Source organism: Choristoneura fumiferana, chromosome 4 (assembly GCF_025370935.1).
Source record: "Choristoneura fumiferana chromosome 4, NRCan_CFum_1, whole genome shotgun sequence".
NCBI classification, from domain to species: domain Eukaryota; kingdom Metazoa; phylum Arthropoda; class Insecta; order Lepidoptera; family Tortricidae; genus Choristoneura; species Choristoneura fumiferana.
The window spans coordinates 3,912,306-3,937,884 of NC_133475.1; the positions used below are offsets into that span (position 1 = coordinate 3,912,306).

The window sequence follows — 25,579 nt, forward strand, 5'->3', positions numbered from 1 at the left end:
CCTCTTGAGCTGGCCTACCTCTGGTGTCACTGTGACGTGGTACTTCTGGGACACCCTGTATACTATAACCTAACTAAGATTATTATAATATTAGGTACATTTGCTATTTAAATGTGGTTTTATAATGACTTCCTATATATATGTGTGTGTGTGTGTAAATATTAATAAATATTTGGTGTAATAAGTTGCTTGTATCGGAAGTGTATTAAATCATAAAAGTCTATAGAGCTTGGATTATTGTACAACAGTCAGAAGCGTTTCGGTCTCACGATAGTCGTGCTGCATGAGCCACTGTGTTAAAAGTTGTTTGTGGGGAGATATTTTCGCATGGTAGGTTTTACAGAAAGTTTTCATGATGAGTGGTGAGATAAAAGGATGAAAACGCCTAGCAAATTTAGTATTACATTTAGGGATTCTCCAATAGTGTGTGTTAAGTTCCCAATCCGCACTGGGCTCGCGTGGGAACTACGACCCCAGCCCTTTCATTCTGAGAGGAGGCCTGTGCCCAGCAGTGGGACATATATAGGCTGGGATAATGATAATGACTCATAGTGTGTGTAGATTATTTTGAGCACAGTAACTGCTCATCCACTTTTACTGCTGACTGTACCTAATAGCAAGACCCATTCATTGCTGAGCGCTAGATTAAGTAAGTACTTTGCGCTTCTGTAGACAGACCAGACGCCCATCGACGTTCACGGCATCCGAAATGAAATCGAAGTAAAAAAAATATTTGCTATCCTAACACCGACAACAGCTGCACATTCTAAAAGTTAAATGTAGACTAAGGTATACATTTACCACAGACATTCTGTACAGAATATACCATGAAATCTTCATTAGAAATTGGACGCCCATCGGCGTCTGCGGCATTATATTAGGGTCCACCAAGACCAATGGCACTGAATGGGTCCGAAACCTCAAAGGCAAGCTCTCAAAAACTTTTACTTATATTTCCAGGCTTAGCAAGTGAGCAGCCAAAGGCGCAAGACGTGGTAGTGTTCCCGGGGCCGACGTCCAAGTTGTTCGTGCCGAGGATACCCGAAGAGTGCCTGCGCACGGGCATCTGCGAGGACTTGCCTGGCTACCCGGAGGAACGGGTCGCCACCATTATTGAGAAAGTGAGCATTTTAGGGCCTTTTTTTACGATTTTAAAATGCTTTATGCATACTTTCTGTGGAAAGTTATGCGGGACTCTATTTAGCCATTATAAGTGTTTATACCTGCTGAGCTGGCAACAATAATATAAGTTAATATTTCAACTCCAATAATTATTCGTCATAGACTTTTTTTTAAACCTTTTTTTTAAACATTAATTAATGTATTAAGAAGAGTTCTATCAGACCATATTTTTAATTTTCATTAAATTTTTATGGAATAATCGAAAAAAACTAGCAAAAATGCGACTTTGCCACGTTGCCAGCTTAGCAGGTATAAACGCTCTTATGGGAGCGTCATGGGATCGCGGAGACGCCATATAGCTGACGCGGTTTGCACGTTTGTTTGATTTCGTCTGCGTAGATTTCTCTTATCGCTACTCGCGGGTAGGTACTATACTTACATATTTCCGGGACAAAAAGTAGCCAATGTCCAGCAGGGCTACTCCGAAACTCGAAACTCGAAGTTCGTGTCGTGCGGTCCCTCTGACACTTATACTATTTAATACGAGAGCGAGAGGGACCGCACGACACGAACTTCGAGTTTCGAGTTTCGGAGTAGCCGTGCTGCCTCGGGACTCCCACTATCTCCATACCGAATATCGTCTAAATCGGTTCAGCGGTTCAAGCGTGAATAGGTAACAGACAGACAGAGTTACTTGCATATTTATAATATTAGTTATTAGTAAGGACTAGCCTGTTACCCGCGACTCCGCCCGCGTAGAATTCATTTATCGCTATCCAGCGAGAACTATGCAATTTCCCGGGATAAAAACTATCCTATGTTCTTTCCCGGGACTCAAACTATCTGTGTACTTACCGACTTTATCAAAGTCAGTCTTGAAGTGATGGAGTAACAAACAAACAAACGAACAGACTTTAAAAACTTTCGCATTTATAATATTGGTAAAGATTTGTGGAATGCGATAGTTGTGCGCGAATGGCAGTACAACGCTTTACTTACTAACTCTTGTTTGTTTTGCAGTTGGGTGACGCGAAAGACAAATACAAGGTGGACGAGCTAGACACACCTGAAATTGCCCAGAGGATTGGACCGCCGGAGGAAATGGAACTTTGTGATTTCGCTCTTAAGGTAGTGATTGATTTCAGACTGTAAAAACCGGCAGAGTGCCAGTCGGAGTCGCGCACCTAGGATTCCGTACAGTCAATTTGAAAAATAAAACTGACTAAGTACTATCAGCCAAATATGTGGTCTACCACCCTAAAGTTCATAATCGTTTGCATGTCATAAAACAATAATGCCAATAGACGTGTCTGTCAACTTGAAAGTTCGACTTTAGCGACATATTCATTTGATAGGAAGTTGTTTGAAAATTGATAGACCACTTATTTGGCTAATGGTACCTGCTCAAGTTCACCAACTAACTGCTTAATTTGTTTTTGTAGCGACAATATCCGCACCGCTGCTTAAAATGCGGAATCGCAGTGACGTGTCGTAAACTTCAGGTTTTTACCGAACAAAAGTCGTGACGTTTACGGCACGTCACTGCGTTTCCGCACCGTTTGCGTATTTTAAGCAGCGGTGTGGAAAGCATGCAAAAAAGCGGTGCGCATACGATGCGTCACTGCGATTCCGTACCTTCACCGTTTTTTAAGCAGCGGTTTGGTCGCACCTTTAACCCCCAAGACTCGAGCGGGATAAAACCCGGGACTAAGGACCGGGGTAGTCAGGTTCTCCAACCACGGGGCTATCCGGTTATCTAATAATAACTCTTGAGCTAATAATATCTAACTTTTCTTTCCAGGTTGTCATACCAAAGGCTGCTCCAGATAAGGATGGAATTTGGCACTACATACTAAACCAGAAGGACAAGCCTTTGCAGGGATTTCATGTCGAAATCTGCAGGTAGGTAGATATATTTTCTAACCGAACTACCCAATAGTATATGTGTTGTGATAATGATTAGGTTAAGTATAAGCATAAGGTTTCCGAACGTCTAGCGGTTGTCACTCTGACAGCATTTTGGGCGCTACGGGCACTTGAGCTTAATGGCCAATTAATGGCGAACATGTGAACCTGTGTTAATCAATAAAACAAGAAATAAGACATTTAAAGAAGACTTTTATTACTACATGGTGGCAGCGAAGTTTAGATTTTTTAATTTTGTTGAAAATGATGAAGAAGACGATTATTTATTAATTAAAACATTATATTTTCATAGCAATACGAACTAAGACATATATCGAAAGACAGCAAAACTAGACATATTCAAACCATAGTTAAAGTGTAAGCGGCCAATATAAATCTACAAAGGTTTACAACCTCAACACGCCTCCTTAGATTTATATTTTAATATGGCAACACTAATTAACATTGTTAAACATTGCAAGTATGGCAATATCAAATCAAGTTATATTTAACAATTGCCTGAATTTAAAGAATTTAATGTTTCCTAACGCTTTGGTAAAAATATCTGCAACGTTATCTTCTGAATCAACTTTAACGATATCAATAGTTCCATTCTTAACATTCTCGTGAACATAATGATAATGCACTTCAATATGCTTCGAATTCTTTGTGAAATTACCATACTTAGCAATAGCTACAGCACCTGAATTATCTTCATAAATGTTAACAGGAGCATGAAGAGTTATAAAAACATCATGAAGTATACTGCGTAGTAAGCTTATTTCAGTTACAGCTTCTGACAACGCTATGTATTCAGCAAAAGTGGAAGATTTTGTCACAGTCATTTGCTTCTTTGATTTCCAGTACACCGCATTACCAAATAATCGAATTACAAAACCAGTAGTAGACTTACGGTCTACGATATCTCCGGCCCAATCGGCATCTACGTAACAATCCATTATAGTAGCTTTTAAATTCTGATAATATGTGAGCTTGAGATTTTTAGTCAAATACAAATATTTTAAAACACGCAATGCATATTTGAAATGAATTTCACCATAGCAGTTCTGAAATCTGCTCAAGTAATTGACACAAAAGGCAATGTCTGGTCGAGTGCCAGAACTAATGTATAACAAAGCTCCAATCAAGTTTCTGTATTTAATATCATCATTTAGTAATTCACATTTCTCAAGTTTGGCATTAATCTCCATAGGGGTTTTAAATAATTTAGAATTCTCAATTTCATATTTTTTGCTAACGACTCTATGTATTTTTCCTGGCTTAAGGTCAAAATATTAGCTTTTGCATAGTCATACTCTACATCAATACCTATGTAGTTCCTAACCTTTCCCAAGTCCTTCATTCTAAAATGGTTACTTAATTTATTTTTAATTATAGCAACCGTGTGCTCATTTTTGCAAGCTATCAATAAATCATCGACATATACTAAAATATATACAGTATAGTTATCATCTGTTTTGACATAAAGACAATAGTCATATCGGCTCCTTTGAAACCCAATAGTTGTTACAAAATCATTAAAACATTCGTACCAAGCTCGCGGGCTTTCTTTTAAACCATAAAGAGATTTATACAGTTTATATACTTTGTCAGTACCGTCTTCATAACCAAGAGGCTGTTTGACATACACTTCTGATAAAACTTTACCGTTTAGAAAAGCAGTCTCTACATCCATTTGATGTACATGTAAATTAAATTGGCAGCAATACGATAGCAGTAATTTTAAAGTATGCATCCTAGCAACAGGTGAATACGTATCATCAATATTAGTGGTTTGTTGAAACCCTCTAACCACTAACCTGGCTTTATAAAGATCAGCGGACTTCTTTTTGTAAACCCATTTTACATCTAGTACCTCTTTTTCCTGTGGTGCATTTACTAAGGTCCAAGTATCGTTTTTTACTAGGCTGTTCATCTCTCGGTCCATAGCCTCTTTCCATTCATCAGCCTCGTCACACGTAGTCGCCTCCTGAAAAGTATCTGGAATCATCGCATCACAATAATTAGCAGTTATACAATAGTAGCCAAATTCTTCATCAAAACGGTGTGGTGCTTTAATTTGTCTCTTTGAGGTTCTCTTTTCATTATTCACGATCTCTTTACTGACGTTATTATAAGGTACCATGTCTTCTGTTTCAATTCTATCTAGGGAATCTTCCCATTTTTCTTCATCTATATTATTATCTTCTTCATTATCATCAAATGCAATAAGCTTCACATCTTCCTCAATTATATCCACGTGTCTTGCAATGACAACTCTATTGTTGATTAGTACTCTGTATCCAACATCTGTATATCCTAGTAAAATTCCCATCTCCGCTTTTTTGTCCCATTTTGATACTCTTTTTTCTTCAGGTACTCTTACATAAACTTTACTACCGTACATTCTCAAATATTTTGCAGTTGGTTTTTCATGAAAAAATAATTCAAATGGCGTCTTTCTTTCTGGGGTATTTGTCATTATACGGTTTTTTAAATAAGCAGCGGTCTTAATAGCTTCTGGCCAATAACGTCTATCAACCTTTGCTTCAGCTAAGAGGCATCGTGCCATATCCATTAATAATCTATTATATCTTTCTGCTGTGCCATTTAACTCATGTACGTATGCTGGGCAAGGCTTAATCATTATTCCTTTTGCTCTTGCGAAATTAAATATTCTGCTATTTATGTATTCTTTCCCGTTATCACATCTTAGTTCTTTGATCATTTTTCCTGTAATATTTTGCATTTGATTGACATATTCTTCGAAGCATTCATACACTTGTTCTTTTGATTGAATACAATACACTCTAGCTATCTTGCTATAATCATCTATGAATGTCAAGAAATATTTTTCTCCTCGATATCCTGTAGCTCTATGTGGTCCGTTAACATCCGTGTGTACAATATCTAATATATCTTCTGCCTTTGTTCTATTGTTGCTAAATGGCAAATTGTGCATTTTATTTTCGACACATATAGCACACTTCATATAATCCGTTTCTATTTGTTTAGGTAATCCATCTAATATTTGATTTTTACACATCATGTCAAGATAATTGAAGTTTATATGACCAAACGTTCGGTGCAGCTTTTCTTTCAATGTCATATTACAAGTTACTGTATTTACGCCTATTTCCTTACAGACAAAACTGGTTATTTTGTAGAGTCTCTCATCTTTCTTCGCAATTGCAATCAATTCTCTATTCTTGTTATATATCTTCGTTAAATATCCCGTCGAAACTATTGTGTGATTATCTGTTATCTTCGAATAGCTTAATAAGTTAGCTTTCATCTCTTTTACGTAAAATACATTGTCTATTATCACTTTGTTTCTGCTTTCATAGACAGGAAAATAAGTTTTAATGCTTCCAACCTTTGTCGCTTTCAATATTCTTCCATCACCAACCTTGACATTTATTGGTTCTTTCAATGTTACATATTTATCGAAGTATTCGTCGGTATTTATTATGTGGTCTGTACATCCACTGTCTAAAAGCCAATTTATTTGTCCTGGCTTAAGAGGAGCATCTTCATTAATCGTCGAATTGTTCACAACGCATGTGTGAAAGCTCTTTTTATAGTATTCTGTATTATAGTAATTTCCTCTGCCTCTGTTGAGTCCGAAATTGTAGTGACCACGTCCACGACCACGACTTCGAGCATAATGTCCACGACCACGACCTCGGTGTCCGTGCCAACAGTCTCTTTGTATATGCCCAACTTTTCCGCAGGTAAAACATGTTTGTTTGTTCTCAGATTCTACTTTAAAAGCGTTCGAGGTACCCGGCATTTCTTCGTCTACACTTTGGATTTTCTTCATTCTTATTTTACTTTTTAAATATTCTACGGTTCTATCTTTTTCTGGCAAAACATCTATTAAATCACCAATATAACTGTAATTTCCGGGCAACGCCTTTAACATATAATTTAATTTTTCACTTTCCGACATCATGGCGCCGGCCTTTTTCAAATCGTTGACAGATCGTTCGAATTCGTCGAAGAAAATGTTAACATCGGAATATTTCGTTAGTTTTATATTTTCTAAATTGTTTCTGCATACAATTTGCAATGCTGTAGATTGCTTTAAATACATTTCGTCGAATTTTAATATAATTTTGTATGCTGACTCTAGCTCGCTAATGTATTCCAACTGTTGGTTGGTAATCGCACTGTATATATAATTTGTAGCTTGAATATCCATCTCATCCCACTTAGTAGCATCTTCTTTTTCAGTTTTTATTCTAATAGCTACTTCCTTACATTTCTTAAATTCAAGAAATTTTAATAGTCGAATTTTCCAATTGGCATAATCCGTTCCGTCAAAAATTGGTATTACGATATTATTACTCATATTTACGACTTACTTGTTTTTCACTTCTTTTATACTAAAAGCTCTGCTACCATGTTGAAGATGATGAAGAAGACAATTATTATTTAATTAAAACATTATATTTTCATAGCAATACGAACTAAGACATATATCGAAAGACAGCAAAACTAGACATATTCAAACCATAGTTAAAGTGTAAGCGGCCAATATAAATCTACAAAGGTTTACAACCTCAACAAATTTGCAAGATGTCAGAAGAAAGGGAGGAGCAGCTACAAATTATCAATGTTAACACTTTAACACGTCGTGCTCGGTAGCGGCGCCGAATTCTTTCGACTTTGTGCAGGAGAATTGGATTAAAATGGAGAAAAAGGTTACATGGCAGTCCTCCGATAGCAGCAATAAGTGACAACCGCTAGACGTTCGAAAACCTTATGCTTATACTTAACCTAATCATTATCACAACAGTATGTAAGACTAAATATGTGGTACCTACAACCCTAAAGTTGATAGTCGTTTGAATGTCATAAAACAATATTTATTTATTCTCTTAATGGCGGCCATAAGGCTTGGCCAATGTCAGTTAAATTAAAGATAAATAATATTCTTCTTATGCATGTTGTACGGTGATTGTAGTTTTTGCAACTTGATAGCAAAATTCCAGAAACCACGCCGAGACCACTTGCGCATTAAAGAATGTCAGACACGAGAGCAATATAGAATTTTGTGATCACTGTTCACTGTTAAGGTTAATCGTCGCATAAAACACTATCAAAATTATACTTCAACTAGCCAAAGAAGCAGAAATACCAAAGTTAGATATCGTCTACATCCGCCATGTTCGAATGCTACAAATCGAATCCCATAAAACAATAATGCCAATAGACGTTCGAAAACCTTATGCTTTTACTATAATTAACCTAATCATTATCACAACAGTATGTAAGATTAAATATGTGGTACAACCCTAAAGTTGATAGTCGTTTGAATGTCATAAAACAATAATGCCAATAGACGTGTTTGTCACTTTGAAAGTTCGGCTTTAGCGACATATTCATTTGATAGGAATTTGTTCAAAAATTGATAGACCGCCTATTTGGCTGATGTACCTACCTATGGACAGCGGTGATCACTTATCAGGTGAACCCTCTCCTTCCTCTTTGGGTGAACCGCATGACCGTTTGTCAGCTTTAATAAAAAAATATACCTACTAATAGTTTTACATCAGCGTTTCGGTGAAGGAAAACATCGTGAGAAAAAACCAGGGATTCGATGGTGTGTGTGAAGTTCCCAGTGTGGATTACTGGGCCCGCGTATGAACTACGGAGCCCTCTCATTCTTAAAACAAGGCCTGTGTCCAATACAACAGTGAGACGTATAAAGGCGGAAATGACTTGTGTTTCGTCCCCGTCAAAAATCCGCTTCATAGCAAAAAAATTAAGATTTTGATGCGTTCTGACTTCTTTTCTTATTATTTCCAGACAGGACCGGTCCCCCTGTACCAAGCTCGTTCACTTCTACACCGGGTACGAAGCTAGCTGCAAGCAAAAATACGTCCTGCGGTACATGGCAGGCCTAAACGAGCATGGAGAAATGGTAGAAAAACCGTTCAAACTACCTAGTTGCTGCTCCTGTGTCGTCCGGCAAACAGACTAGAATGTGAATAAACCAGTGATAGATACGTTAAAAAATACGTTTGTTTTTAATTTGACCAAGGAAGAAAACGGCTCCAGCCTGTAATGTGGCTGTATGGATATCATTTTCTTTACCTATTGCTGGAGGTATAAAATTAAAATTTAACGACTTGGCACATGTAGAGCCACATCCACCAGCAATATATCTGATTGGACAAATAAAAAACTCATAAACACCCTTATTTGCTTCAACGCCAATAAAATTAAAGTTGCGTGTATTTGATAGTTTTTGAGTGTTTTATCCTATATCCGATATTATTGCCGGTGGCTGTGAGGGGGGAACATTAAATTACATTTTATTTAGCGGTATACGAACTAAAAAGAAGATAGTATCTTCTATCAGTATTTTATCTACATGCATATCATAACTTCCCTATTATATGTTCAGAAACGACTATAAAATGGCCTTTATTAAGAAACCTGGTATCTGCGGGTGCATCTTAATGTTCACATTAAAGTACAGTGCATCTTAATGTTTACATTAAAGTATCGGTAATACTTTTTTTAACAATGCATATCTGTACATATTTTAGAAAACTTATGACATGCATGTAGATAATAATTATTATTATAAATAAAACTTTAGTTTTTTATTATCTGTTTTATTTAAGCTTTGGTAGGTACTTCAAATTAGTTATCAATAACACTAACTTAAAAATACAGGCCATATCTGAACATATTATAGAAAACTTATGATATGCATGTAGATAAACTTATGTATGCGGCTATACATATACATAATTAGGCATTATGCACCAGCCACATAAATAACTATTATAGTCTTGTTGTAAATAAAAAAACTCGAATTCAAAGATAAGGAAATACCTAAATAACTGTTTTAATGGGTTCCCATGCAGTATTTTTATATTTCAGCGATGATTAAATAATATCCATACATAAAGTTAATTCGGGTTAGCATTCATTTGATTCCATTGTCTACACATTATAGATACAGTCAATTTTTCGATCTTTTCTTATTCCCCGACTGAACGAAGTAACTGTAGAATTATACTTCTTTTATTATAATTTTATTATTTAACATCTTAATTATAGAAACTACGAGATTTTAAATTAGAAAAAAATTATAAATACTTAAGCAGTAGTAACAAGATATAGGTAAGTTTATTACATCAAGTTAAAGTTAATTCAGTATTATAACATCCAAATTACTGACGCAGCAAGAAAGTGTGTTATAAATTAGAAATTTATAAAGTTTTGCAACACGTTCTGTTTATATGTATTTCTTTATTTCTATTTTTTTTTTACATTAGGTATCTCAGCGATCTTTGAAAAAGTTGTTAAGATAAAGACTTGTGATAAGGTCAATGATTTTAAAATAAAATTTCAGTTAAATAGGTACGATTTTGTTTAATTGATTTGTTAGTTTAACTTTCAAAATCTTAAAAAGTGTTTGTTAGGGGCTACACCGAAATTCGAAAATCAAAGTTCGTAACGTACCGTCCCGCTGACGCTAATATTATTTTAATACGATTGAGAGGGATGGCATGATACGAACTTCGATTTTGTAATTTCGTAGTAGCTCTTCTGTTACCACAAGTGGTGCCAACACGCAGGGCCGGATTCGGCACGGAGACAAAGGAGTGGAGGCCCCCCGCCACCCCCACCTAAACAATTTTCCAAAAAAAAAGTTGGAAAACCCCCGACTTTGTCGAGTCAAAGTTCAATATCTCAAAAACGGCTGAACCGATTTTGATGAAACCATGTCTAATAACCATCGCTAGAAAACTTGATTTCAAATAAAAAAAACCGCATTCAATCGGTTCACCCGTTTAACAGCTACGGTGCCACAGACAGACAGACAGACACACATAGCGGTCAAACTTATAACACCCCTCTTTTTGCGTAGGAGGTTAAAAATGAACTATTATACAAATAACTATAGGTAAAGGTAAAACAGCAAAAAAAAAACAACCGAAAAGTTGTTTACTAGTGTTTACTCGTCGGAAATTGATAAAAGAAACCTGTGGGCGCCCCTTTTGTGGAGACCCGGGGCTGTAGCTCCAGATGCCCTCCCCTAAATCCGGCCCTGCCACCACGCGGCGCTAGCGGCGTTTGTATTGGCTGGACGAAGACATTGTAGTAGTCCTGCTGTGGGACGAAATTCAAAAATCGAAGATCGTATCGTACCGTCCCTCTCACTCTCGTATTAAATAATATTGGTTAGCATCAACGGGACGGCAAGATAAGAAATTCGAATTTTGCACTTCTTAGTAGGTATAGGGTGAGGCTGCATGGAAAATCTCCTTTGGTTTTTTTTTTTCAAAGCGATAATCGAAAACGAAAAAGCAAAATGTCACGCCTGTCACTGTCAGTTTCAGTGGGGTGACACTCTTTCTTTCCCGGCCCCGATAACACCGATACGCAAATACCGGCCCTGTTTTTTGTGTACACGACCGTAGAAACTGACAGGAGCTTCTATGGGCGTGTACACGAAAAACAGGATCGGTATTTCCAACCCGGTATTATCCGGGCCGGGAAAGAGTGTCACCCGTTTCAGTCACGCCAAGCCGTCAAGTCAACAGCATACAGCTGTTGTCTTGTCACTCACTTGTCATTATCACAACGTCAGCCTGTCTGTATGTATGCAAGAAGTTTGATGTGAAATTAGATCAAAACCTATTATTATTAATCGGAAGAAAAAGCGTAATGTTTAAAGCTTTATACAGGAAATCATTCATCACTCTTTATTTATCTGTTTTACGGCCTTGTTTCGTGATGGCTCAGGCTACAAACACCACTTTCGCCTCCGGAAGTCTTGATGCAGGTAAATTGGTTGTACCGGCACTCCTCCAATCACAAATTTGAATACCAGCGGTGCTAAAATTTAGGGATAGAGATTTTGAATCTACCTCCAATGTTTTTTATTCAAAAGTACACAGTACAATAGCGTGTATATAAATACTCTATGTAAAGTTATAAGTCAGCCAGTTTCGTGAAATGTGGGAACTCCGTGACCATGAGCCAAAGGCCAGAGCTGAATGAACAAATTAGAGGTTCTCTAAACATAATCCACGCTGCAACTGGCACTGTAGATTAGCAAGAACATAATAACAGTCTTTGTCCTACCCAGAACTGGCTAGCTGTGTTATATACTTATAATGTTAAAGTTTTTGTGTGTGTGCATTTGTATTTATTATTTTTGGCACTCAAATAATGGATAGATAAACAATAAGCAGCTTTATCCAGTGGCGTAGCTACTGGAGGTCTAGACGGGGCAGTGCCCCAGGGACCTCAAGCTCAGGGGGCCCCTCGGACTCTGACTTAAAAACTATAAATGGAACTAGTGAAAATTTCTCCCACATTCCGAATATTCAAAATATGAAACAAACATAGTTTAGTTGGGGCCCTAGTTAATTTTTCGCGCCAGGGCCTTTGGCTACCTAGCTTTATCGCTTCAAAGCAATCTCTTCCAGGCAACCTTCTTAACATAAAGAAGTAAGTTTATACACAGTATTGTAAACTCTTGTTTCCAGATAAGTATTCGGTGGCTTATGTGACAGTCCCAAACAATGATGCAGCAAAGGCACTAGCACACGGGCTTGTGAAAGAACAACTTGCAGCGTGCGTCAACATCATCCCGCAGGTCACGTCCGTGTACGTGTGGAAGGGGGAGGTCAATGAGGATAGTGAGGTAATCTGGTTTTATCTATCAGATGGGTACATATTCAGTGTTATTGTGATTCACTGTAAACAAGGGATGCTAATGTTGTTAAACCAATCGGTCGAAATGTTTAAATTTTCACCCAGATATGTAATGTAATGAATAACTATACTAGATAGTAATGCAATTTTCAACCATTTGTATTTACATAGACTAGTAAAAATTACTATTTTTAATTATGTCCCACCTCCATCCTCATCTGTTTTTGTGATTCAAACTACATTCACTTATTGCGGATTTAATTTTGCTATTAATTTATATTATAATAGACAAAATTCCATTCAGGTTTATTTAATTTACAATGAAAAGAAATTTGGTTCTAAAATAAATATTTTTAGCACAATTATATTTCGACAAAATTAAATTTGAACTTTGATCATGTGGAAGATTTTCCATTTGCACTGAATGCCGGTACTGCAGTTTTAATTGAAAGATGAGATTTCCTACTAATTTCTTAAATATAATTATTTATTTTCCAGTTGCTGCTAATGATCAAAACAAGGACATCTCAAGTGGACCGGCTCACTCAATATGTGCGCTCCAACCACCCATACGAAGTGTGTGAAGTGATATCGCTGCCCATCAAGAATGGCAACCCGCCATACTTGAAATGGCTTGGAGAAAATGTACCGGAAAAAGACTGCTCCGACTGTCATAAGTAATTTTTAAGTTTCTGTTAGAAAAATAATTTTAACGCAAGCTTTTTTACTGTCTGTACTTGCATTGTCATCCTATCTACTACATATCCATAATATAAACGAGCGGCCTCACCACTGCTTAAAAAACTGTGACGGTACTACGGAATCGCAGTGACGCATCGTATGCGCACCGTTTTTTTTACATGCTTTCCACGCCGCTTTTTGATAAAAATCGGACTGACCTAACGATTTGGTTGTGAGGTTGGAGTTAGTTCAGAACTTCCGAATTAAAAGTTTTTTGGCCATATAAAATTCAGTTTTAGACTTTAAAAATCTGTATGAGGGCTCCAATAATAGAGCTCATTCATCCATTTTTGATTGACTATACCTAACTACATGCTAATTTCACAGACGTGAAAACTAAATCACGTACCAGGGCCTTTGTGCTACTTTAGGAATGTTTGGCGTGAATGAATAAAACACCCTAATTGTTTGAAGTATAGAAGAAGAAGAAGAAGATTTATTTACGAAAAATGATATATATACAATATAAACAAGGCGCAACTAGTGCGAGGTTCCCGGAGGACAGAAACGTTCGCCGCGTTCGTTCAGTTCGCCGCGCTCTCGCTCTAAATGAATTGATTGTACATTAATTTTAAGCTTAATTATGTACTCGTAAGTAGTAACATCAGCCAAATATGTGGTCTACCACCCTAAAGTTGATAATCGTTTGCATGTCATGAAACAATAATGCCAATAGACGTGTCTGTCAACTTGAAAGTTCGATTTTAGCGACATATTCATTTGATAGGAACTTGTTTAGAAATTGAAAGACCACTTATTTGGCTGATGGTACTTATTTAGTGTTACAACAAGTCATATAAAATAAACATTAAGTCAATTAAAAAAATAATACTGTTTTCAGATTTGTTTTAATTTTTTCTCATATTCTTTATTAAGTTAAAAAATGAATTTTTGTTGTAGATATAAATGCCATGGCCATGTGGGTGCCCCTTATTTCGCATAACAGATTAGGCATAACATAATTGTGCATAACAGCGAACTTACCTAATTATAAAGAGGCATATAACGTAACCGCATAATTGAAATATGCATAAATTTATTAACTATAACTTTAACTGTTATAAAATGAATATGCATAATTTTATCAAGCGAGTGAATTAGCTAGTTCAGGGCAAAACCGACTGGGTTAGGTTAGGTTCAGAAGGCTAAGGCGGGAGCGAAGCGTTGCGAGAACCTGTCCTCTGTACCAAAAAACTGACAAGTGATACAATTCCACACAAAAAATTATCACTTTTTTGTAATAAGATGAGAAAGGTAACAATTTTACCGATTTGTAGCACTTTTAACTTTTGTTGTATGTAGGTACAGGGGGGCTGGATTTAAATGCGTGATTGTTTAAAATACTTCATCTACCTACTCATAACCAAGGTCGCTGCAAAGTGGTCGAAATGTCAAGGTGAAAGTTTGTTAGTGCGTATCTGCTTGCGTGCGAGTGTGCGTGTGTGCTTGTTACTCCTTCAAACTAAAACGGCTGGACGGAATTGGTTTGGTATGCAGATAGATGGACGTCGGGAGTAATACATAGGTTCCTCAGTGCCTTAGACGAAAGTCTTTATTAACCAATGTGTGTTGCCAGTGATGTCTGATGACATGGATCCGAGACGTGGTGCTTCTATAGGCTCAGAGTTGCTCAGCGAGCTATGGAGAGAGCTATGCTTGGGGTTTCTCTACGAGATCGAATCAGAAATGAGGAGATACGTAGAATAACAAGGGCCACCAACATAGCCAAGCGAATTAGCTCGTTGAAGTGGCAATGGGCGGGCCATATAGCATGGAGAACAGGTGGCCGTTGGGGCCGAAAAGTTCTCGAGTGGAGACCGCGGATCGGCAAGCGCAGCGTAGGACGTCCACCAACGAGATGGACGGATGACCTGGTTAAAGCCGCGGGTTCACGGTGGATGCGGGCCGCTGCCAACCTTGGAGGTCTATGGGGGAGGCCTATGTCTAACAACAGTGGACGTCCTACGGCTGAGATGATGATGATGATGATAACCTACATAAAGCCAGCCACACGCTACACCCTAGGTTATAACAGTTCTTGTGCAACCATAACAAAAAAAAATCAATTTGCATATTTCAAATTTTGCTTGCGCAGGCAAGGGGTGGGTCATGTCATACACTCGATTAGTTATGCCTGCACAAATGAACTTAGCGTGTTTGGCCGGATTAATTTTTTAGGGTTCCGGAGCCAAAATGGCAAAAACGGAACCCTTATAGTTTCGCCATGTCTGTATGTCGGTCTGTCTCGCCGTCCGCGGCTTTGCTCAGGGACTATCAATACTAGAAAGCTGTAATTTTGCATGGATATATATGTAAACTATGCCAACAATAAAAAAATAAAATTATTTTCTTTAGGGTGCCTCCCATGATAGACGTAAAGTGGGGGTGTTTTTTTTTCTCATCCAACCCTATAGTGCGGGGTATCGTTGGATAGGTCTTTTAAAACCATTATGGGATTGCTAAAACGATTTTTCGATTCAGTGATTTGTTTGCGAAATATTCAACTTTAAAGTGCACATTTTCATTAAAATCGAGCGTCCCCCCGCCCTCTAAAATCTGAACCGGTGGGTGAAAAAATTAAAAAAAAATCAGGATGGTAGTAAGTAGAATAGAATACGAAATCCTTAGAAAAATATTATTTAATGTTTTCGTAATGGCTACGGACGGAACCCTATTTTAGGCGTGTCCGACACGCTCTTGACCGGTTTTTTATTCCAATATTTCAAGGATCAGAATATAATTCCAACATTTCAACCACTAGGATTAGATACATTAAATTTGGCGCCGGTATCTTTTATGCAACGTGAATCAAATCCGCCGCAATATTTGTGAAGCCCACGCACGCGTAAACTATTCGATGTTACAATTAAAATTCCGGGATTTTACAAAATTCCCGTGGGAAATCCCAAAATTCATATCGTAATCTTCATTGAGGTGTTGTGTTAAGAACAACGTGGGAATATTGTAATAAAAGTAGCCTATGTGTTATTTCAGACATCCAGCTATCTACATACCAAATTTCATGACTCTAAGCCCAGCGTAATCTGGCGCGCGGCAATGAATGGGTAAAGAGCTTTACAGACTGCAATGCAGGATAATGAATAGATTTCTTTTTCCCTGAATGGCAACAAGGGCATAGATAATGATCGCTCGTTTTTGGCTCGAAATTCGAACTTGTGATTTTATTTTGCTTAATATACAAAAAATGTACACACCCAATATCATATTTTCTCAAGTTTTTCGCGATTCCCAAGGTCAAAGAATCGAATTGCTTTAAAATTCCAGAGAAATAATGCGTTGTTTGGGAGAAACGTGTCAAAATGGTGTTGTAGAGCGCCATCCTGCTCTGTCTCGTTTTTTTCCCGTTCTGGCGGTTCACTTTTATATCATAGATACTCAGAGGCACAAAATTTGGCCCTCTACATCCAAAATTATCTATTAGGTACTGCATACCTTTGCGGGTCAGATTTTTGCCGCTCGGTATATAAGTGAAAATTGATAAAATTTACGTACGCTTTACCAGACGTCATGCCGTAGGTATACGTGCCGAATTTCATCCAAATCCGTCCAGCCGTTTAACCGTGACGTCTTAGGTAATAAACACACACTTCGTATTTACAATATTAGTAGGATAAGGTGATAAGGGTACCGTATCCTTTAAATACTTTATGGCACCAATGAATTAAATTTTCAATACAACCGAAAATAAACAACTTGTTAATTTGTAGTAAGTACAGTCACCAGCATTAATATTTGCCACAGTGGAGTGTGCAAAAATATCTGACACGTCCTTCCGGTGCTAGAAATATAGTCGTAATTAGATATTTATGCAGACTTGTTGTGTCAGATATTGGTGCTGGTGACTGTACCTAAGAGTCCTCAACTTAATGGCATGGCAATTATATTAATCGTTAATTAAAAGTACAAGATAATATTTTAAACTTTATGGTTTAGCATTATGTGCTGATTTCCTAATTGTTTTGCGATAATTGCATCGAAAGGTACGCAGAGTAAATACCTTTAACCGCCATATTATGGTTATTATTACGCTGAAATTAGGCGTATTATAATAAAATACCTAATGGTGAAACAGACGTTACTTTTCGGAGGTTCATATCAATCAATGAACTATTAACAATCACTGCTAACCCGCGGCCCCAACTATAGCTACGTCTATACAATAAATGTGTGTTCTTGCAGCTCCTCCACCTCCACGCAAATCATACAAACCTAATCATCACCACCACCACATTACACTGACGCCATAAAGATCCATCATAAAGTCGTGTGTGAGAAAAGTACCTAATTGTTTATGGTTTACCTAATGGTGATTCCACATTTATATAATTTTTAACGTTCGTATCGCTCTCTTGCATAGTAGCATTATAGTAGGTACCATCAGCTAAGTGGTCTATCAATTTTTAAGGGTATGTATTATAAGACCGACAAATCATAATACCTACAGTTGAAATGTCGACGCATAACACATCGAAATTCAGAATACCGAATGTACAAAATACCGACAACCGATACACCGAAGGTCGAAATATCTATTTTTAAATGACCGAAAGTACAAAATCCCGAAAATGGGGTATGTATTATAATACCGAAAATCATATTACCTACAGTTGAAATATCGACACTTAACAAATCGAAATTCAGAATACCGAAAGTACAAAATACCGAAAGTAAAAAAAGTTTGATATGTGCGAGCGAGCAAAGCGAGCGAGCAAGACGGTTCGAGGCAAAAGCGACTTGGATAGGTTAGGTTCAGAAGGCTAAGGCGGGAGCGAAGCGGAGCGTAGATCCCGCCTTAGCCTTCGATGTTAGGTTTTTTTTTATAGCAGCCCGGATAATATTGCTTCACAAATGATCTTTGCTGTTGAATCTTATCCAACCTACTTTCTTAGTGGCAGTTAAGTATCTTGCCTGCTATAAAAAAAAACCTAACATCGAAGGCTAAGGCGGGAACTACGCTCCGCTTCGTTCCCGCCTTAGCCTTCTGAACCTAACCTATCCGAGTCACTTCTGCTGCGAACCGTCTTGCTCGCTCGCTTCGCTCGCTCGCACACATCTTTTCCTGCTATATTTGTTTCGTCTTTGGTATAACGGCAGTTTCGGTATTTTGATTTTCGATATATTGATTGTCGATTATTTTACTTGTAGTGATTATGACTGTTCGGCATTGAGTTTTCGACCTTTCGAGTGTAGGTATTTTGATCTTCGGGATTGTAGTCTTCGGGTTTTAGGCTGCCGGTCAAATGTACTTTCGGGATTTCAAAGTTTCGGTCATATATCCATTCGACCTTTTAATATTCGGCCTTCCGTCCATAGGTCTTGTGAAATTCGGTCTTTCGTTTATCGGTATTATAATACATACCCAATTTTAAACAAGTTTCTATCAAATAAATATGTCGCTAAAGTCGAACTTTCAAATTGACAGACACGTCTATTGTTTTATGACACGCATTATTGTTTTATGACATGCAAACGATTATCAACTTTAGGGTGGTAGACCACATATTTGGCTGATGGTACCTAACCTATTGTCGAGGCATATCTTTACCACCTTTGTAGTCATTACCATCATCATCAGCCGGAAGATTTCCACTGCTGAACAAAGGCCTCCCCTTTAAAACGCCACAGTGAACGACAACTCCCCACTTCCATCCACCGGTTGCCCGCAACTCTCGCGATGTCGTCAGTCTGCCTAACTAATAGGACGCCTGCCATCGCTTCGTCTTCCGGTTCGTGGACTCGTGGTCACCACTTGAGGACTTTTCTCCCCTAAAGTCTATCTGTTCTGGGAGCGATGTGGCCTGGCTGTGGGAATTGGCGATTGCCAATTAAACTTGCATATTCTAGAGCTATGTTGATGACTTGGTCACTGTTATGGCTTCTGACAATTTTAGACAAAGGATCAAGCACACCGTAAAGTATAAACAATCTTGATAGTCTTGATCGGTAGTTTAGATACGAGAAGATAACGTGAACCTGCAACAGGACATTGTTCGGTTACCTTGTAGAAAAATCCTACTACACTTTACAGGAATTTTTAGAAGATAAGCACTAGCCAGCACTATAAGAAAGTATGCAAATAATATTAATATATTGTGTTTTACTAAAATTATGTTGACTTTGTTTTTAGCTAAGTTTAAGTTTAAGGTACGAGCACATATCCATATCTGCGCTTATAAGTTTAAGGTTAATTTAATAATAGCATTATTGCAGTGCCCTTACAGGGTTTGATTCAGTATTTTGTATTGTTTCAAAGCAAAATAAATGAGTTTGAGTTCCATTACGTAACTAATACTGAGAGGCCAAATATTTCCAGAAATTTCGGTAACGTAATTGATCACTTTTACTGTCACTAAGTTCCGAAAAACTGAGTAAATACAATGACGAGAGAAGCGAGGAGGAGTGTTGGGTACAATTGCGACGACTACGCGAGCGAGCTGAGCGAGCGAAGCGATCGAAAAGGGCCTGGACCTTATAAGTTAGAAAATAGGGCAGGGCTTAGGTCTCCCCTCAAAATGAGAGGGCTTGGGCCGTAGTCCCCACGCGGGCCCAGTGCGGATTGGAAACTTCCCGCACACCATAGAATCTCTTCGCTGGTGTGAGCTAATTTCCTCACAGTGTTTTATTTTATCGTAAAGCTCATGATTTTTAAATTTAATTTATCATATGAATTCCGAAAAACGTACTTCAACAGCCATTGTTTCTGCAAATTAATAAATATTTCCAAGTGGTTGTTCTTTTAAATTTGTCCGGCAGTTTTATGTACCTACTTATGTATTATGAAACAAAAAACGTTTATTGTGAAAAACCGAGTACCTACAATTGTGTTAAGATTTATTTATGCATCGAAAAGTTTCAACAGTTTGTCCATTTCGGACGTACAATTAATTATTTATAGTTATTTAGTATGTATTCAGTATTGCCATATGTGTCAGAGTTGTATTTTCTCCATTATAACGTGTGTATCAATTTTATTAGTCTCAATTACACAAAGAAAATCACACAATACACACTAAAGTCGCATTCGCTTTCATTAGACCGATCGCCGCGTAGACGTCTACGACTTTCGTAGCGCGTGACGCACCCCGCGTAGCGCTACGCAGCCTACAGGCTACGCTCGAATCAACGACCTTTGTTCAAATCTCCGCATTCCTCATTGACTGTCTGTTATTTAATTAGCTACCCAGTGCGTATTGGCTATGCCGAACAAATTTAATTTTAATCGCGTTATGTCCACGGTAAACATCTGCACTAAAATCTCTGCAGTCATAAAAATCTGTCGTAAATCGGTGAGATAAGATCGATGAAAATGTTCGTGTGATGCACGCGTGGACCGAAGAGTGTGTGGCAGGCCCGCGGCTGGCTCGGTACGGGTGCACTTGGCGTTTTTGTCTCCGGTTTGTCGGGTTTTACCTCCTTGTTTGATCGGGTTGTTCGGAAAGAGACGTGTAGAAGTGGCTCAGGGAAGTCGGGGTTGGTGTGGCACGCGCGTGCGCGGATCGATCGCGCGGCATCGACCGGCGGTTCGCGCTCGCAGTTCGGGCACGCTCGTGTCAGTCGCGCGCGGTCACGGCGTGCGAGCGCGCGCATTGACCACGTGCATGGCGCGTCGGACTGGATGCCTCGCGCCCTCGGGGAATGGCTTCGTCCGAGGAAGGGACGGCTACCGCGTCGATCCTCCCTGCTGATTATGACCTGCCCTGCCTCAGTGAGCGAAAATGGTGGTGTTTTCTCCTCTCGTCGATCTTTACGTTTATCGCGGGGCTGCTCATCGTGGTGCTATGGCGGGCCTGCGCGTTCGTCTGCTGCCGCAAGGAGCCCGAGCTCGCGCCCAACGACCCCAAGCAGAAGGAGCAGAAGGCGGCGCGCCAGGGGAAGCAAGAGTTCGAAGGCACGTTCATGACCGAGGCCAAGGACTGGGCCGGCGAGCTCATCTCCGGCCAGACTACCACCGGACGAATACTGGTAACTATCATACCCTCTACCCCCAGCAACTAAACCTCAAGCCAGCTTGTTCTCGTCTCGTACGTGTCCTTTGATACGGAATCCATAAATAAATAAACCCAGTTCCGTGCCCTACTTTCCGAGGGTTCTGGGAACCGCACGTCTGCGGCGGACCCTCTCATTTTTCTCAAATAATCTATTAATTAGTTGTGCCCTAGTTTCCTTGAAAAATTCAGGGCTACCAACCATTAGAGTTGCGTTAGGGAAATACATAAAAGATGGCAGCTCTTGCCTTTTCCCACTCGTATTGGGGGAAGTTTTCTATCAGCAGCATAGCAAGTGATCTATACTAATTACGTGACTATGACAGTGAAATATAGCAAATTGGGAGCTGTCACGCCAAAGTCTTGTCCTACCGTATCTAAACGAGGGTTTCTAATTGGGTGGGCTTAGGTACAGGCCATTTTTAAAGGACGAAGGATTTCCGATAATGATTAGTACCTAAAGGAGGCTGAGCGTAAACATGACGTCAAAGGCGTAACTTGAGCGTAAATAAACGAACACAGGCTTGCCAATTTCCTGCACGCTTTTTTCAGCTCCATCCATCAGTTATGAAGGCACAGGGTCACTGTGATATTAGTCAATGTTGCGACCCCCGCAATGATATTTATAGGGTAGTTCGTTCATTGGACTTTGTGTAGATTACTTTACTTTTTTGTAGGGTTTAAATTGACTTGAAACAACTAATTAAATTAATAGTAAGTACCTATGGCTATCTACCTACAATAATTGTCTTTGTCATTTATTTTAATTGTAATGCCTTCGAGATAACTTAACTCTCGGAAATACCGTTATGTAACCTACCTACCTATTCACTATCGTGTATTATTTACATTTGAACCTGACTACGAAGCTTGAGGTCCCGGTTCGATTCCCGTGTCGGGGCAGATATTGTATGAAAAATACGAATGTTTGTTCTCGGTCATGGGTGTTTTCTATGTATTTAAGTATGTATCTATCTATATAATTATATTTATCCAATGCTTAGTACCCATAACACAAGCTTTGCTAAGCTTACTTTGGGACTAGGTCAATTGGTGTGAATTGTTCCGTGATATTTATTTATTTTATTTATTTATTTAAATCGATTGCATCAATTCTGTAATTACTTACCTAGTTCGGTTTACATATAAATATTTTTTTTAATATTATTCGATAACTTTGATAACTTAAAGTCGTTATCAATTTCGTTTGCCCTGACTCGACAGCAAAAGATCACAGGGTATTTGATACCGTATACGAATGTCCAAGACACAGTTTTATTAAAAATCTATGATTTTAACCCACGAATCGAAATTTATTACATTACATTAGATTAGATTAGATTTATTAGGCACCTTTTGAAAAAATACATTATAAACACATGCCAGTTAATTACAAGAAATTCACAAAAGGATCGTCAAATGCATACAAAAAATAAATCACATCACAATAAATTGACAGCCAAAAATAAAAAATTGAATTTAGAATGACAAATTAGAGTTCAATTCAATAATAATTATTAAAAGCAAAACAAGAATATAAATCTAAGTCATATTAATGCAATGTTCCTATCAATCAAACGAACAATAAAATAATTAAAATGTCAAAGCGATAAAATTAAACATAAAATTAAAATTGACTTCACAAAACTATGAACAATGTCAAAAACAAGAGTACAAAACAAGGTACATAAAAACAAAAATTATTATGCAATAAATAAATAAATGAATAATAATGTTTGCAAATAAATCACTTTGACTTTGACTTTGAATGTCAGCATAATATTTCACTGAAATTCACTATTTATTTAGATGTACCAATTATAAACGGGATATACAGTAGCTTTATTTAGCTCCTTATATTTCGATGCAGTTAATCATCGTACTGTTCTCACAGGTCGTAATATACAGGGTGGAAAGAATCAACGGGCCCTGGAGGGCAACTCCCTTAAATACTATAGTTAGCTGATTGTTCTGAAAAAACATTCCTTTATTTAAAAAATTGAACAAAACTGCATTCAAAGATCTTCTAGACTTCCCTTGTCTCACCCGGGAATCGAACTAACTAAAAATTGAAACAATTAAAACTTGCTTTTTTATTATAAGTACGAATCAACAGGATTATTGGTCAGGAAAAAAATTGTCTATAACGTTTATTAGATAAATTCTATCTTGAACAATAGTCCTATCGATTTGTATAATAAAATAGTGTTTATTTTTTTAATTTTTAGTTGATTCAATTCCCGGGTGAGACAAGCGAAGTTTAGAAGATCTTTGAATGCAGTTTTGTTTCATTTTAAAAATAAAGGAATGTTTCCTTTCAGTACAATTAACTAACTAAAGGATTTAAGGTAGTTGCCCTCCAGGGCCCCTTTATTTTTTTACACCCTGTATATCTAATGTATTGTTATTAACCGTGAGTCATTTAACAGATTCAATCCAATAAGTGGGATATTTATGTTAGTAACATAAAAACGTTTTTTATTTAGTCGAACCTAAGTTTCTACGTCTAGCAATCAACGATGCCATGTAATACGTTAAAAAAATCGTACTTCTTTTATATTCGTTAAAAAAACTATGAAATTTGTGTCACGTAGGTAACCCGTTTGGCATTGTTGGATATATAACTTAATGGTGAATTGCAAGCAAGACTAACGTGAATCGGACAGGTGGTAGGACCTTGTGCAAGGTCCGCCTGGATTGCTACCACCATCTTGCTTGCTAATCCTGCCGTGAAACAGCAGTGCTTGCACTGTTGTGTTTCGGCGTGGAGAGTAAGACAGCCGGTGAAATTACTGGCACTTGAGGTATCCCATCTTAGGCCTCTAGGTTGGCAACGCATCTGCAATCCCCTGGTGTTGCAGGTGTCTATGGGCGGTGGTGATCTCTTACCATCAGAAGACCCACTTGCTCGTTTGGCATCAAGGCGAATAAAAAAAATGACGTTATAAATATTATTTAACGATTAGGTATTTTTTCAGTCCCGAAATACTGTCTTAAATTTTTTTCTCTTCCAAAATTTCTATTTCTTCGCGTGGGAACATTGCCTTGAAAAATTCTGCGTCCGGATTACCTGATTAAAAAAATCGGACCTCGAATCGGTGATCGCATTCTGTCAGAACATAAATAGCATGTCAATGAGGGCTATCGCGTATGAATTCGCCACTAGAGGCGCTAGTGTAGCGTGAGGTCTCTGAAATGTCAAATCTCATAGTTTTTGGGTGAGCTACGCGGGTTTATTAACAATAAGAATTTTTTTGTGAATATTTTGCAATATCTGAAATTAATTATGGCAATTATGCGTTCCGGGGCAATGAATGTCTGTGTTTTAAGACAGTTTTGTCTTTCGGAAACCTTTGTCCTCCCTTGTTTCCGAAAAAACAGGGACTATGCAACACTGTGGCATGCTCGATATTTTTATGGTATGGTTTAAAGATGTATTAAATATGATTTTAATCTAAACTTTATTTTCACGCCCGTAATAACAGACTTTGAAAGCCATACTTAAAAACCTCACGCAACAGTGCGCCATCTAGTGAGACAAAAAACGATAGCCCTCATTGATTATAGTTATCAAATAGCCTGTTACTTTTTTCGAGCTTTTCCAAAAGCGGCATCTCGTTCACTGCAAAACGACCATAAAACAATCGCCTCCACATCTTTTTCGCAGACGCCATTTTTAAATATGCGTTAAGTATATCCTATGTCACTGACGGTTTTGAAAAATCTAATGATATAATACCTACTCGTAATGATAGTTGTACTTATAGTTATGATGTCACGCTTCTGCTAATTTTTGATATATTTTCTCTCTTATTCAAAATCACAAGAAAATATAAGCCGACTAGCAAAAATAAACTTTTGTTTTGTATGGAACTTTACTGTTACGTCAATGTTGTATTTACTTGTAAGTGGAAATAGAACTAGACTTGACTTTTTTTATTTTTATATATAAGATAAAAGTTAATATATATAAATACAAAAGTACCCCTGTCTGTCTGTCTGTCTGTTACCTTTTTACGTCTAAACCGCTGAACCGATTTCAATGAAATTTGGTATAAAGATAGTTTGAGATCCTGGGAAGGACATAGGATAGTTTTTATTCCGGAAAATTGCTT

The 25,579-nt window shown here is 37.9% G+C and overlaps 3 protein-coding genes across 10 annotated transcripts in view; all 3 read left to right on the forward strand.

Moving 5' to 3' along the window:
* LOC141427292 (protein spaetzle-like) overlaps nt 1–10,413 on the forward strand; it is a 28,076-nt gene extending 17,663 nt beyond the window's left edge. The window contains exons 3-6 of the mRNA XM_074086597.1: nt 961–1,121; nt 2,143–2,250; nt 2,924–3,024; nt 8,842–10,413. Coding sequence (XP_073942698.1) covers nt 961–1,121; nt 2,143–2,250; nt 2,924–3,024; nt 8,842–9,016 — 545 coding nt within the window. The 3' untranslated portion in view covers nt 9,017–10,413. The remainder of the gene's footprint in view (nt 1–960; nt 1,122–2,142; nt 2,251–2,923; nt 3,025–8,841) is intronic.
* Nucleotides 10,414–11,403: 990 nt separating this feature from the next.
* On the forward strand, nt 11,404–14,135 carry LOC141427025 (protein CutA homolog). 2 transcript variants are annotated; one of them, XM_074086249.1, is made up of 3 exons: nt 11,404–11,839; nt 12,549–12,706; nt 13,216–14,135. In XM_074086249.1, the coding sequence occupies exons 1-3, from the start codon at nt 11,722–11,724 to the stop codon at nt 13,396–13,398; spliced, it is 459 nt and encodes a 152-aa protein (XP_073942350.1). In that variant the 5' UTR covers nt 11,404–11,721; the 3' UTR covers nt 13,399–14,135. The 2 variants fall into 2 exon arrangements, with proteins under 2 accessions (XP_073942350.1, XP_073942351.1); XM_074086250.1 differs by lacking the exon at nt 11,404–11,839 and adding an exon at nt 11,980–12,068.
* Nucleotides 14,136–21,004: 6,869 nt separating this feature from the next.
* Nucleotides 21,005–25,579, forward strand: part of slo (calcium-activated potassium channel slo) — a 110,545-nt gene continuing 105,970 nt past the window's right edge. For 4 of the 7 annotated variants that reach the window (XM_074086603.1, XM_074086602.1, XM_074086604.1 and 1 more), the window contains exon 1: nt 21,006–21,441. In XM_074086603.1, the coding sequence (XP_073942704.1) occupies nt 21,115–21,441 (327 nt within the window). In that variant the 5' untranslated portion in view covers nt 21,006–21,114. Of the gene's footprint in view, nt 21,442–25,579 lie in introns of all 7 variants that reach the window. The other 3 variants (XM_074086601.1, XM_074086607.1, XM_074086606.1) reach the window with 1 other exon arrangement.

Excerpts from the sequence above, each read along its gene's own strand:
- LOC141427025 (XM_074086249.1), top strand. The coding sequence starts at position 11,722 with ATGTTTAAAGCTTTATACAGGAAATCATTCATCACTCTTTATTTATCT. Across the intron at positions 11,840-12,548 it reads CTCCGGAAGTCTTGATGCAG|ATAAGTATTCGGTGGCTTAT; the intron begins GTAAATTGGTTG and ends TCTTGTTTCCAG. Across the intron at positions 12,707-13,215 it reads AGGTCAATGAGGATAGTGAG|TTGCTGCTAATGATCAAAAC; the intron begins GTAATCTGGTTT and ends TTTATTTTCCAG.